This window comes from Jaculus jaculus, chromosome 21, assembly GCF_020740685.1.
Source record: "Jaculus jaculus isolate mJacJac1 chromosome 21, mJacJac1.mat.Y.cur, whole genome shotgun sequence".
Lineage (NCBI taxonomy): Eukaryota > Metazoa > Chordata > Mammalia > Rodentia > Dipodidae > Jaculus > Jaculus jaculus.
Genome location: NC_059122.1, coordinates 13581262 through 13595492, shown reverse-complemented (window position 1 = coordinate 13595492; position 14231 = coordinate 13581262). Strand labels below are relative to the sequence as shown.

General features: G+C 52.4%; 1 protein-coding gene across 1 annotated transcript; it reads left to right on the top strand.

The window, feature by feature from the left end:
* Positions 1 to 6199: 6199 nt before the first annotated feature.
* Best2 (bestrophin 2) lies at positions 6200 to 13933 on the top strand. The gene is made up of 9 exons (XM_004672451.2): positions 6200 to 6351; positions 6491 to 6585; positions 8238 to 8471; positions 9151 to 9305; positions 9445 to 9522; positions 10487 to 10639; positions 11212 to 11292; positions 11853 to 12007; positions 13501 to 13933. Exons 1-9 carry the CDS (start codon positions 6200 to 6202, stop codon positions 13931 to 13933), a joined length of 1536 nt encoding a protein of 511 aa, XP_004672508.1.
* The last annotated feature ends 298 nt before the right edge of the window (positions 13934 to 14231 follow it).

Genomic DNA, 14231 nt, shown 5'->3' with positions numbered 1-14231 from the left:
TTAACCCAGCACTCGGGAGGCAGAGGTAGGAGGATCACCATGAGTTTGAGGCCACCCTGGGACTACATAGTGAATGCCAGGTCAGCCTGGGCTAGAGTGAGACCCTACCTCAAAAAAAAAAAAAAAAAAATTAAAAAAAAAAAAACACTACACAAGGGTTTTACTCCCTACCCACCTGCCAAGGAGTCTTATCATTTGATGTTAAAATCATCAGGCATGTGACCTAGCTCAGGCAACTGCCCTCCTACCCCTTGGGTGTTGAACAGTTTGGGGGGGTGGCCTGTGTGAGTTGGAGGAGAGAGAACAAGCTGCAGGTGCTTGCTTGCAGAGGATACATCCTAGGGAGTGGGGGCAGCTGATCAGAGAGCTGAGCCTGCCCTGCCCCAGGTCCCACAGCTGGTGGCACCGCCCCAGCCATCCATCAGCACCCCCCCCGTTCAAGTTTATAGGCCGGCCAGCAGCTGGACAGCGGAGGTGCGGGTCCTAGGGTGGCCAGCCTAAGCCAGTTCCTAATTACCCTGGGTGGGGTGGACATCTGCCAGCTTGGGAACACAGCGTCCTGGCTGACTGGGCCTCCGGGCAGTGCTGTGTGGAGCCGTCCTCCCCACTCCTAGGGCACAGGGAGTGGACAACAGGGATCCATGGGGCCTCAGAGCACCCGTCCTCCCAGGTCTCCACGCCTCCCCTACATGTGTATGTCCTCGAGGTTTGGGGTGGTAATGGAGGTGTGCTTGTTCCAGGCTGGGAGTGCCCCTCTGTAGGTGTGCCTGAAGAGGAATATCTGTCTCCAGTTCATGACAAATACGAGGATGATTTGTGTCACTAATTTGGTTGTTCATGGCAACGTTGAAGGTCTGAGGCCTGAGTGTGTCTGGATGTTTCCTCACACAATACAGAAGAGGAATGTGGGGGGAAAGGCCCTTTCTTTTATAGACAGGGTCTCATCATGTAGCCCAGGATGGCTCAAACTCACAACAATCTTCTGCCTCAGCCTCCTGAACACTAGAATTACAGACATGTGCCACCACTCGGGGACTTCTCATAATGTATTAATGTATTGGTGCAGGTGTGGGGCTACAGAGATGTCTCTGCGGTTAAGACACTTGCCTGTCAAGCCTAAGGACCCCAGTTCTGTTTCCCAGTACCCATGAAAAGCCAGATGCACAAGGTGGCACATGCGTCCAGAGTTCGTTCCTTGCAGTGGCTACAGGTCTTGGCATACCTGCTCACTCTCTCTTACTCAAATAAATAAATAAATATTTTTTAAATTTTTATTTGTTTGAGAGAGAGAGACAGAAATAGGCAGGTAGAGAGAGAGAAAATGGGCATGCCAGGGCCTCTAGTCACTGCAAACAAACTCCAGATGTGTGCACCTTGTTGTCCATCTGACTTACCTGAGTCCTGGGGGATGGAACCTGGGTCCTTAGGCTTTGCAGGCAAGCACCTTAACTGCTAAGCCATCTCTCTAGCCCTTCTATTTCATTTTATGTTATTTTTCTTTTCAATTTTTTTTTTCTTAACAACTTCCATGATTATGAAAAAAATCTATGGTAATAACCTCTCTTCCACCTCTTTCCCCTTTCAAACACCATTCTTCTCATCTCAACCAGTCCCTTTTATTTTGATGTCATCGTCTTTTCCTCCTCTTATGAGGGTCTTGTGTAGGTAGTGTCAGGCACTGTGAGGTCATAGATCTCCAGGCTATTTTGTGTCTGGGGGGAGCACATTGTAAGGAGTCCTACCCTTATTTTGACTCTTACATTCTTTCCGCCACCTCTTCCACAATAGACCCTGAGCCTTGGAAGGTGTGATGGAGATATTGCAGTGCTGAGCACTCTGGCCACTTCTTTCCAGCACCATGATGCCTTCTGAGTCATCCCAAGGTCACTGCTGTCTGAAAAGAGAAGATTCTCTACCAAAAGTAAGAGAAGCATTAATACAAGGGTATGAACATTAAGAGAAGTGCTTACTGGGCAGTTGATAAGCATAGTATATACATTTAGCCAGAAAGCAGCAGACGTTACACCCCTAGGACTCATGACTACCCCTGTTTTAAGTTGTTTTGGGGGGAGGTTTTTTTGTTTTTTTGAGGTAGGGTCTCACTCTGGCCCAGACTGACCTGGAATTCACTATGGAGTCTCAGGGTGGCCTTGAATTCATGGTGATCCTCTTACCTCTGCCTCCCAAGTGCTGGGATTAAAGGCGTGCGCCACCACGCCCGGCCCTGTTTTATGTTTTCAGTATCAGGGATGTATTCCCTCCCATGGAGCGGCTCTCCAGTCCAATTAGAGGGTAGTTGGTTTCCCCTATAACAGACATGCCATTATTGTACCCGTTGGATCATTTGGCCTAGCTGTCCAAATATAAGGCTTTCAGTGTCCACTACTGCGTATCTTCACTGGTGATTTCTCTTTCTCCATTGAACTGCATGTAGAATGGCCTCTTCCAGCTTTCTGTCAGCTGGTCTACCTGGAGGAGGTTATCAACTCAGCTCCAGAGAATTTCTCAGTGACCTTGTAGCCCAGGTATGTGGAGTCTTCAGCAATAGGGTCTTACCATCTATTCCTAGTGGGAAACCAAAGGCCTCGGCAATGGCCTGTAATGTTTTGGGGTATCAGGGACCTCCCTGGCCAACAGCTCCCTGGAAGGTACCCCATCCCTGGCACTGAAAATTTTCTAGTAACAATCTACGGCTCCTGAGTATTCCATTGTCCAAAAAAGTAGATTTCCATATGATTTATTTATATCCTCTTAGATTTTGATTAGCAGCCCTCTCTCTACCTTTCCTTTACTCAGTCTCTTCCCCTGACCTCACTTAGGCCTTTTCACCCCCATTAATCTATTCTTCTACTTACATATGTATAATACAATCTTATTAAGTCCCCCTCCCTCCCTTTCTATTCCCTTTATATCACCTTTCTAGCTTACTGGCCTCTGCTACTGAGTTTTCTTCCTACTCACACAGAAGTCCAATCATTTGTAACTAGGATACACATATGAGAGAGAACATGTGACATTTGGCTCTCTGGGCCTGGGTTACCTCACTTAGTATAATCCTTTCCAGATCCATCCATTTTCCTGCAAATTTCAGAACTTCATTTTTCTTTACCACTGAGTAGAACTCCATATGTAAATGTGTCATATCTCCATTATCCACTTTTTTTTGTTTATTTGTTTCAGTGTTTGTTTTTGTTTTTGTTTTTGAGGTAGAGTCTCACTCTAGCTCAGGCTGACCTGGAATTCACTATGTAGTCTCAGGGTGGCCTTGAACTCATGGTGATTCATCTACCTCTGCCTCCCAAGTGCTGGGATTAAAGGTGTGCACCACCATGCCAGATCTTTTTTTTTTTTTTTTTTTTTTTACTTTTTATTTATTTATTTTTATTTATTTGAAAGAGAGAGAGAATGGGCACTCCAGGGCCTTCAGCCACTGTAAAATAACTCCAGAAGTATGCACCACCATGTGCATCTGGCTTACATGGGTCCTGGGGAATCGAACCTGGGTCCTTTGACTTTGAAGGCAAGTGCCTTAACCGCTAAGCCATCCTTCCAGCCCTTGTTTTTTTTTAGGGGCAGGGTCTCATCTATCCCAGCTTACTTGGAACTCATTCTGTGGCCCTTTGCTGGCTTAGAACTCACAGATCCTCCTACTTCTGCTTCTTGAATGCTGGCATTAAAGTCACATGCCACCACATCCAGTTTATTTAGCATTAAAAAAAAATTTTTTTTCCAAGGTAAGATTTCACACTAGCCCAGGCTGACCTGGAACTCACTATGTAGCCTCAGGGTGGTTCCGAACTCACAGAGATCCTCCTACCTCTGCCTTCGCAGTGCTGGGGTTAAAGGCGTGCGCCACCGCAATTAATTTTATTTCATTTATTTATTTATTTGAGAAAGAAAGAGCCAGATAGAGAGAATGGGCCCACCAGGGCCATCACTGCAAAGAAACTCCAGACACATGAGCCACCTTGTGCATCTGGCTTATGTGGGTTCTTAGGCTTTGCAGGCAAGCGCCTTAATTGGTAAGCCATTTCTCTAGCCCTAGAGTTTTTTTTAAAATCCTTTTATTTATTTTTAAGATTTTTATTTATTTATTTGAGAGTGATAGAGAGAGAAAGAGGCAGATAGAGAGCGAGAGAGAGAATGGGCACGCCAGGGCTTCCAGCCACTGCAAACGAACTCCAGATGCATGCCCCTTGTGCATCTGGCTAGCATGGGTTCTGGGGAATGGAGCCTCGAACCGGGGTACTTAGGCTTCACAGACAAGCGCTTAACCGCTACACCATCTCTCCAGCCCTGTGTGTGTGTTAATGAGAGAGAGGGAGAGGGAGAGCAAGAGCAAGAACAAAAGAGAGAAAGATAGAGAGAGAGATTGAGAGAGAATCGGCACACCAGGGCGTCTAGTCCCTGCAATCAAACTCCAGAAACGTGCCACCTTGTGCACATGCTTAACCGTGTGTATCTGGCTTATGTTGGTTCTGGGGTCTTTAGGTTTCACAGGCAAGTACCTTAAACACTCAGCCATCTCTCTAGCTTTTTTTTTTTTTTTTCCCCAAGGCAGTGTCTCTCTCTAGTCCCAGCTGACCTAAACTCGCTCTTTAGCTCATCAGGCTGGCCTCAAGCTCACGGTGATCCTCCTACTTCAGCCTCCTTAGTGCAGGGATTAAAGAATGTCCACCACACCTGGTTTATTTATTGACTTTTTTTTCCAATGTTTTTTTATTAACAACTTCCATGATTATAAAAAATATCCCATCGTAATACCGTCTCTCTCCCCACTTTCTCCTTTGAAATTCCATTCTCCCCATCTCAGTTAGTCTCTCTTTTATTTTGATGTCGTATTTTTTGACTTTTTGAGACAACATCTCATCCCAAACTGATCTGAACTCACGGCAAATCTCCTGCCTCAGTCTCTCTAGCTGAGATCACAGGCATGTGCCACCACACCTGCCTGACTCTGGAGGTCCTCGTGTGTGTAAAGGCTCTGGGTCACCGTGTTTACGCGGGCTAGAAAGACGCCTTAGTGGTGAAGGTGTTTGCTGGTGAAGCCTAAGGACCCAGGTTCGATTCCCCAGGACCAGATGCACAAAGTGGAGCATTGTGTCTGGAGTTGTTTGCAGCAGCTGGAGGCCCTGACCCACCTAATTGCTTTCTATCTGCCTCTCTCTCTCTCTTAAAAAATAATGAATTTGTGTCTGGGTCCACGGTGGGTTACTTAGTGACCATGCGTGGTCTAGGTAACTGTGTCCCAGCTTCCCGCACTACCGTGTGTAGAGGAGGAGCTGATGCCCGCCCCTCCCCCAGCTCTCTGCCCTAGACCTGCCAGTGACTGACTGGGGAGGGACACTGGGAGGAGCAAGAGGAACTGGGCAGACTTCTCCCACTTCACCGTGAAAAACTGGCAGAGACTTCTCCAAACAAAGTTCTGATCCTGTCGCTCAGCTGTGGGGGACAGGCTAGGGAGGGGCTGCCCACACCCGTTCCCCAGCCCCCTCCCACCCAACGCCTAAGCCACCCTCCCATTCAGTCTCTGTCCTCGTGTGTCCCCGGGCACCTGCCACCCTCCACACAGGTGAGAAGGACTTGAACCTGGGCGAACAAAGAATCCTGGGCATAGACTGGCTTTGGGGCAGGACACCTACTGAGGGGAGGAAAAGGCGGGGGAGGCAGGAAGGAAGGAATGGGAGAGAAGAGAAAGGGGACAGAGCCGGGGGCGGGCTCGGGAAGGTGGACAGGCCACCACACTGTGAGCCAGAGAGGAGGCCAGCATGAGGTAGGAGACTGGGCGCCTGGGGCCTCAGAACGTGGGGGCACTCAAAGGTCCTTTTTAGCTCAGATCAAGCGTAGACCAAAAGCCAGTGGACAGGACAGTTCCAGTGAAGCTCTCTGACAACCTAGAAACTGAGCCACTGGCGACTCAGGAAGTCAGGGGAGCCGAATGGAGGGGTGGGGGAGTGGACAAGTCAAGAACTGATCACATCCAAGGTTCCCCTCTCACACACACCCCCCACACACACATCCAGGAGAGGGGAACCCAACAGCAGCTTGGGCAAGGGCCAGGACCCGGGCGTGGGGGGAGGATGGACAAGACCTGAGTGGGCACTGCTCTGTGGGTGGACGCCTCGCCATTCTCCCCAGCCATCCCCAGCCCCAGGGCCCCGCGCGCGCTCTCGTCTGACCGCACGGGCTGCTGGCCGCGATGACCGTCACCTACACGGCGCGGGTGGCCAATGCCCGCTTCGGGGGCTTCTCCCAGCTGCTGCTGCTGTGGCGCGGGAGCATCTACAAGCTGCTGTGGCGCGAGCTGCTCTGCTTCCTGGGGCTCTACATGGCCCTGAGCTCCGCGTACCGGTGAGCTGGCCCCCCCGGGGCACTGGACAGGGCCTGGGCCTCCGGGGACAGGGCCTGGGAGGGGTGTCCCGAGAGATCTGTAGTCCAGGGGAGCCCGCCCGTGACCCCGCATCCCCGCCCCCGCAACCCCACCCCGCAGCTTCCTCCTGGCCGAGGAGCAGAAGCGCTATTTCGAGAAGCTTGTCATTTACTGCGACCAGTACGCCAGCCTTATTCCAGTGTCCTTCGTGCTCGGTGAGGGCGTGCCCCCGACCACCCTCCTCCCCCCATCCTGCTTCCCTCTCCTGCTTCCCCTCCCATACCCCTGCCCTTCCAGGCTCCCCTCCCCGCTTACACATCCACGCCATGAAGATGCCCACCGTGACCCCACACACCCACATCGCCCGCTCACGGCCCCAAAGGTGCTCCTATAGAAGCCGGCCCTGGTTGTTCTTTTCCTTTCTTTCTTTCTTTTTTTTTTTTTTTTGTTTGTTTATTTTAATTCATTTATTTGAGAGCGACAAAGAGGCAGAGAGAGGGGCAGGGGGAGAGAGTGGGCACGACAGGGCCTCCAGCCTCTGCAAACCAACTCCAGACACGTGCGCCACTTTGTGCATCTGGCTAACGCGGGTCCTGGGGAATCGAACTGTGAATCGGGGTCCTTAGGTTTCACAGGCAAGCGCTTAACTGCTAAGCCATCTGTCCAGCCCCTTTCTTAAAAAAAAAAAAAGTTATTTATTTGAGACACACGGAGAGAGACAGAAAGTGTATGTGAGAGAGAGAATGGGCACACCAAGGCCTCCAGCCACTGCAAACGAGCTCCAGATGCATAGGATCGATCCCCTTGTGCATCTGGAGAATCGAACGGGGATCCTTTGGCTTTGCAGGCAAACGTTAAACCCCTCCAGCCCACTGTTTTTGTTTTTCAAGGAAGTCTCTCGCTCTAACCCAGGCTGACCTAGAATTAACTATGTTGTGTCAGGGTGGACTCGAACTCACGGTGATCCTCCTACCTCTGCCTCCCAAGTGCTGGGATTAAAGGTGTGTGCCACCACAGCTGGCTGCTGGCATATATATACATTTTATTTATTATTTATTTATTTATTATTTAAGAGATGATGAGGTCAGATGCACAGAGAGAGAGAGAAGGAAAGAGAGAGAGAGGGAGAGAGAATGGACACGCCAGGGTCTACAACCATTGTAGATGAACTCCAGAAGCATGCGCCACCTTGTGCATCTGGCCTATGTGGGGGTCCTGGGAAATTGAACCTGGGTCCTTAGGCTTTGCAGGCAAGCGCTAAGCCATCTCTCCAGTTCCCCCTATTTTTTTTTTTTTCTAGATAGGGTCTCACTGTAGTCCAGGCTGACCTGGAATTCACTATGCAGTCTCAGGGTGACCTCGAACTCACGGCGATCCTCCTACCTCTGCCTCCCGAGTGCTGGGATTAAAGGCGTGCGCCACCACGCCCGGCTCCCCCCTATTTTTGAGGTAGGGTCTCGCTCTAGCCCAGACAAACCTGGAACTCACTGTCTAGTCTCCTAGGTGGCCCCGACTCACGGCAATCCTTCTACCTCTGCGTCTCGAGTGCTGGGGTTAAAGGCGCGCGCCGCCACGCCAGCCCCGTTTGTCCTCGAAGCCCTGATCCTCTTGCCTACACACACCTGCCACCTGCTGGGATGACAGGCGTGTGCCACCGTGTCAGATGCAGCTTCTTAGCCTCGGGGCTAGTCCCCCCCCCCCCCCGCCCTCCAGGTTCTCGGCCCACGTGTGCCCCACATGGTTGGCTGACCAGCCCGCTCCAGGCGTCTCCGAGGCAACTCCAAAAAATGGCCCCTCCCTCTCCCACGACCCGGGCCACCTTAACTCTCGGTCCCTGCCCAACACCCGGTCCCGGCTTGGCCAGCAGGCTTCTACGTGACGCTGGTGGTGCACCGATGGTGGGACCAGTACCTGTGCATGCCCCTGCCCGACGCGCTCATGTGCGCGGTGGCCGGCACGGTGCACGGGCGCGACGACCGGGGCCGCCTGTACCGGCGCACGCTCATGCGCTACGCCGGGCTCTCGGCCGTGCTGATCCTGCGCTCCGTCAGCACCGCCGTCTTCAAGCGCTTCCCCACCGTGGACCACGTAGTGGAGGCCGGTGAGTGTCCGGCTGGAGGAGGCCTGGGGCCCGCCAGGGAGGAGAGCAACCTTCCACGATTTTATTTTATATTTGCTTTTGCCAAGGTAGGGTCTCGCTGTAGCCCAGGCTGACCTGGAATTCACTATGGAGTCTCAGGGTGGCCTGGAACTCACGGTGATCCTCCTACCTCTGCCTCGCGAGTGCTGGGATTAAAGGCGTGCGCCACCATGCCCAGCCCCCTATTATTTTATTTTTAAAATACTGATTTATTTGCGAGGAGAGAAGAGAGAGAGGGAGAAAGAGAGAAAATAAAAGAGCGCGCCCGAGCCTCCAGCCACTGAAAATGAACTCCTGACGCATGCTCCACTTTGTGCATGTGGCTTACATGAGTACTGGGGAATCGAACCTGGGTCCTTGGGCATCGCAGGAAAGTGGATCAACCGCTAAGCCATCCCTACAGACCCTTACCTTATTTTTAGATTTTAATTTCTATTTAGTTATTTGAGAGAAATAAAACGGGCTCACAAGGGCCTCCAGCCATGGCAAATGAACTCCAGACGCAAGCACCACCTTGTGCCTCTGGTTTCTGTTCGTCCTGGGGAACCCAACCTGTGTCCTTTGGCTTTGCAAGCAAGCGCCTTAACCGCTAAACCGTCTCTCCAGCCTCTCTCCTCCCTCCTTTTAAATTCCCTTCCAGGATTCATGACCCGCGAGGAGCGCAAGAAGTTCGAGAACTTGAACTCTTCGTACAACAAGTACTGGGTGCCCTGCGTGTGGTTCTCCAGCCTGGCGGCGCAGGCGAGGAGAGAGGGTCGCATCAGGGACAACAGCGCCCTGAAACTGCTCCTCGAGGTAGGCCCCGACAAAATCCTCTCCCTGGACCTCCCTGACCTTTGCCGAGTGACCACACATGCCTCCACGCCACGCTCAACTGCATGCGAGCACCCAGCGCAGCCGGATTCACCACCTGTCCCCGTCCCCCCTCCCCCAGGAGCTGAACGTCTTTCGGGGCAAGTGCGGGATGCTCTTCCACTACGACTGGATCAGTGTACCCCTCGTCTACACCCAGGTAGGCGCTCCGGGGCTGGGCTTCCACTGACACAATAGGTGAGTGGAGGGCTCCCCGAGGAAACTGGGGCGTGCGCACGCTTGTAATCCCCGCACTTGGGAGGCTGAATATAGGAGGATTGCAAATTTGAACCCAGTCTGTTTTGTTTGTTCTTGATTTTCTCGAGGTAGGCTCTCATTCTAGTCCAGGCTGACCTGGAATTCACTATGTAGTCTCTGGCTGGCCTTGAACTCACGGAGATCCTTCTACCTCTGCCTCCTGTGCTGGGATTAAAAGTGTGCTCCACCACGCCGGGCTAGACCCCAGTGTGGACTGTATCAACACCCTGTCTCAATAAGAAAAAAGAGGGAGGGGGCTGGAGAGATGGCTCAGTGGCTAAGGCACTTTTGCTTGCAAAGTCTAAGGACCAGTTACCCAGTTTCCATGTACAGCCAGATGCATAAAGTGGCTCATGAGCCTGGAATTCATTTGCAGTGGCTGGATGCCTGGGCATGCCCATTCTCTCTGTCTCTTTCTGCGTATAAATAAATAAGCAGCCGGGTGTGGTGGCACAGGCCTTTAATCCCAGCACTCCAGAGGCAGGGGTAGGAGGATCACCGTGAGCTCAAGGCTACCTTGAAACTACATAGTGAATTCCAGGCCAGCCTGGGCTAGAGTGAAACCCTACCTCAAAACACTAATAAATAAATATTTCAAGCCGGTCGTGGTGGCGCATGTCTTTCATCCCAGCACTTGGAAGGCAGAGGTAGGAGGATCGCCGTGAGTTCGAGGCCACCATGAGACTCCATAGTGAATTCCAGGTCAGCCTGGGCTAGAGAGAGACCCTACCTAGAAAAACAAACCACCACAACAAAAAAATTTCAAAAGAGTGAAAGAAGCTGAGGGTCAGCTATATCTCCAGCACAGCGAGGCCCAGTCCCAGCTCTGCCCTTTGATGACCGGGAGCCTGTTCGCCCGCCCCCAGGTAGTGACCATCGCCGTGTACAGTTACTTCCTGGCCTGCCTCATCGGCCGCCAATTCCTGGACCCGACCCTGGGCTACAAAGAGCACACCCTGGACCTGTGCGTTCCCATTTTCACTTTACTGCAGTTCTTCTTCTACGTGGGCTGGCTCAAGGTACGCAGAGGCCCTGCATCGTGGTGCCTGAGGATCTCCAGGCTCCGCTGCCTCCTTTCTTTCTTTTTTTCTTTTGTTCCATTAAAGACTTACATGATTGTAAACAGTATCCTATAGTAACTCCCTGCTCTCACTTTCCCCTTTGAAACTCCACTTTCCATCATGTCCCCTCCCCCTCTCAATCAGTCTGTCTTTTATTTTGATGTCATGATCTTTTCCTCCTCTTATGATGGTCTTGTGTAGGGAGTGTCAGGCACTGTGAGGTCATGGATATCCAGGCCATTTTGTGTCTCAGAGGAGCACGTTGTAAGGAGTCCTACCCTTCCTTTGGCTCTTACATTCTTTCCGCCACCTCTTCCACAATGGACCCTGAGCCTTGGAAGATATGATAGAGATATTGCAGTGCTGAGCACTCCTCTGTCACTTCTCAGCACCATGATGCCTTCTGAGTCATCCCAAGGTCACCGCCACCTGAAAAGTGAAGTTTCTCTAACCAGAAGTGAGAGTAGCATTCATATATGGGTATAAGTGCTTACTAGGCAGTTTGATGCGCTGACCCCTTCATCGTCCAGGTGGCCGAACAGCTGATCAACCCCTTCGGAGAGGATGACGATGACTTTGAGACCAACTTTCTGATTGACCGCAACTTCCAGGTCAGACTCTCCCCAAGGGGGTGAGGCACAGAGCTTCCCAAGTGGTCCAGGAGAACCAAACCTGGGCCGCATTCGAAACCATCTGCCCCACCCCTTTTTAAATTATTTATTTATGTGCAAGCAGAGAGAGACAGAGAGAGAATGGGTGCTCCAGGACCTGTAAGCACTACAAACAAACTCCGGATGCATGTACCCCTTTGTGCATCTGGCTTTATGTGGGCACTGGGGAACTGAACCCAGATTGTTAGGCTTTGCAGGCAAGCGCCTTAACCACTGAGACATCTCTCCAGCCCCTTTTCCTTTTTTTTTTTTTTTTTTTAAATCTTTTTTGTTTGATTGTTTTGAAGTAGGGTCTCACTCCAGCCCAGGCTAACCTGGAAGTCACTATGTAGTGTCAGGGTGGCCTCGAACTCACAGCCATCCTCCTACCTCTGCCTCCCGAGTGCTGGCATTAAAGGTACGGGCCGCCACGCCCGGCATTCTCTCTCCCTTTGGGCACCACGTTCTCATCCTCCCTGAGGACTCCACACCTACCTGGCTCCACATGTCCTCCTCCTCAGGTGTCCATGCTGGCCGTGGATGAAATGTATGACGACTTGGCCATGCTGGAAAAGGATTTGTACTGGGATGCGACAGAAGCTCGCGCGCCCTACACAGCAGCCACCGCGTTCCTGCTGCAGCAGCCCTCCTTCCAGGGGTCCACTTTTGACATTGCGTGAGCCACCGGGGCCCAGGGTGGGGGTCGGCGTTCCTTCCGAGGGCCTCTCAGAAGGTTCTCGAGCTCGGGACAAGGCTAAGATTACGGTCTGCAGATTCCGACCAGGCACAGTGACCTATGCCTGGAATCAAACACTTGGGAGGTGGAGGCAGGGAGATTCAGGAGTTCAAGGGCAGCCTCTGCCTTTTGATATTCAGGAGTTGAAGGGCAGCCTCTGCGCCTTTGTGATCGCCGTGTCTCCAAAAATCAAAACTAAAGTCCACCCATTTGGGGCTAAAAAAGAAGGCTGGGTGTTAGCCGGGCATGGTGGCGCATGCCTTTGATCCCAGCACTCAGGAGGTAGAGGTAGGAGAATTGCCTTGAGTTCAAGGCTACCCTGAGACTACATAGTGAATTCCAGGTCTGCCTGGGCTACAGTGAGACCCTACCTCGGGAAAAAAAAAAAAAAATGCTGGAGCGAGAGCTTAAACTCTAAGGACCCAGATTTTGATTCCCCATTGCCCACATAAAGCCAGATGCACAAAGTGGCACATGCATCTGGAGTTTGTTTGCAGTGGCTGGAAATCCTGGAGTGCCCATTCTCTCTCTCTCTTTCTCCCTCCTTCGCTTCCTCTGTGTGTCTGTCTCTGCTTGCAAATAAAAATAAATAAGTAAATAAACAGGGCTGTAGAGATGGCTTAGCAGTTAAGGTGGTTATCTGAAAAGCCAAAGGACCCAGGTTTGATTCCTCAGTACCCAGGTAAGCCACATGCAAAAGGGGGTGGATGTGTCTGGAGTTTGTTTGCAGTAGCTGGAAGCCCTGGTGCACCTATTTTCTCTCTCCCCAATAAATAAAAATAAGATATTAAAAATAAAAAAAAAATGTCTGGAGAGATGGCTTAGCGGTTAAGGCGCTTGCCTGCAAAGCCAAAGGATCCATGTTCAATTCCCCAAGTCCCATAGAAGCCAGATGCAGCAGGTAGTGCATGCATCTGGAGTCCCTTTGCAGCGGCTGAATGCCCTGGTGTGCTCATTCTCCCCCCCACCCCCCACGCCTCTTTCTGTCTCTCTCTCAAAAAAAAAAAACAAAAAAAAAAAAACATTGCCGGCTGTGGTGGCGCAGGCCTTTAATCCCAGAACTTGGGAGGCAGAGGTAGGAGGATCACCGTGAATTGGGGGCCACCCTGAGACTTCAGAGGGATGAGCGAGACCTTGCCTTGAGAAATAGAAAGACCAGAAATAATAATAACTAATTCGAAAATGAACCCAAGAAACAGAATCAAACACTTGGGAGGTGGAGGCAGGGAGATTCAGGAGTTCAAGGGCAGCCTCTGCCACATAAGCGCCTGTGTGATCACCGTGTCTCCAAAAATCAAAACTAAAGTCCACCCATTTTGGGCTAAAAGAGAAGGCTGGGTGTTAGCCGGGCGTGGTGGCGCATGCTTCTGATCCCAGCACTCAGGAGGCAGAGGTAGGAGGCCTCAGCGACGAGCTGGTGTGCATCCCCGCAGGTTGGCCAAGGAGGACATGCAGTTCCAGCGGCTGGACGGCGGGGACGGCCCGCTGGGCGAGGCGCACGGGGACCTCCTGCAGCGCCTCCTGCCGGCCGGAGCGGGCGCCGCGGGCGGAGGCCTGCTGGGCCGGCGCCTGTCGCTGCTCCGACGCAAGAACAGCTGCGTGTCCGAGGCGTCCACGGCGGCCAGCTGCACGTGCGCGGGCCCGGCGGACGGCGGCGCCCCGGAATGCGGCTGCGGAGAGCCGCTGCTGGACCCCAGCCTGCGGGAGGAGCCGGAGCCCGAGCCCCCCGCGGGTCCCGAGCCGCCTGGCCCCATGCTGGGCCCTGCAGTGGAACCCTTCACCACAGTGTCCATTCCCGGGCCCCGGGCCCCCGCGCCGCCATGGCTGCCCAGCCCCATTGGAGAGGAGGAGGAGAGCCTGGCCTGAAGTCCTGCGGAGCCCGGGGTCAGGGAACTGCACAGGCCACGCCGGCCCCGCAGCAGCCAGCGAGGATTGCATGGAGGCGCCCACTTTGACCACCCTGCGTGCCTCAGCGGACCTGCCGCTGTGCTAAGGGCCGTGGATTCGCCCAGCTCTTTATTATTTTTTTTTATAAATTCTCCCAGTGTGGCATGCCCTCTCCTAAGAGTGGGAACTATGTCAGTACCTACCTCATGGACACGTGAGGATGCAACAAAATGAAATGATGGCTTTGAAGCTATTGGACTATAGTTGGAGCTCAATA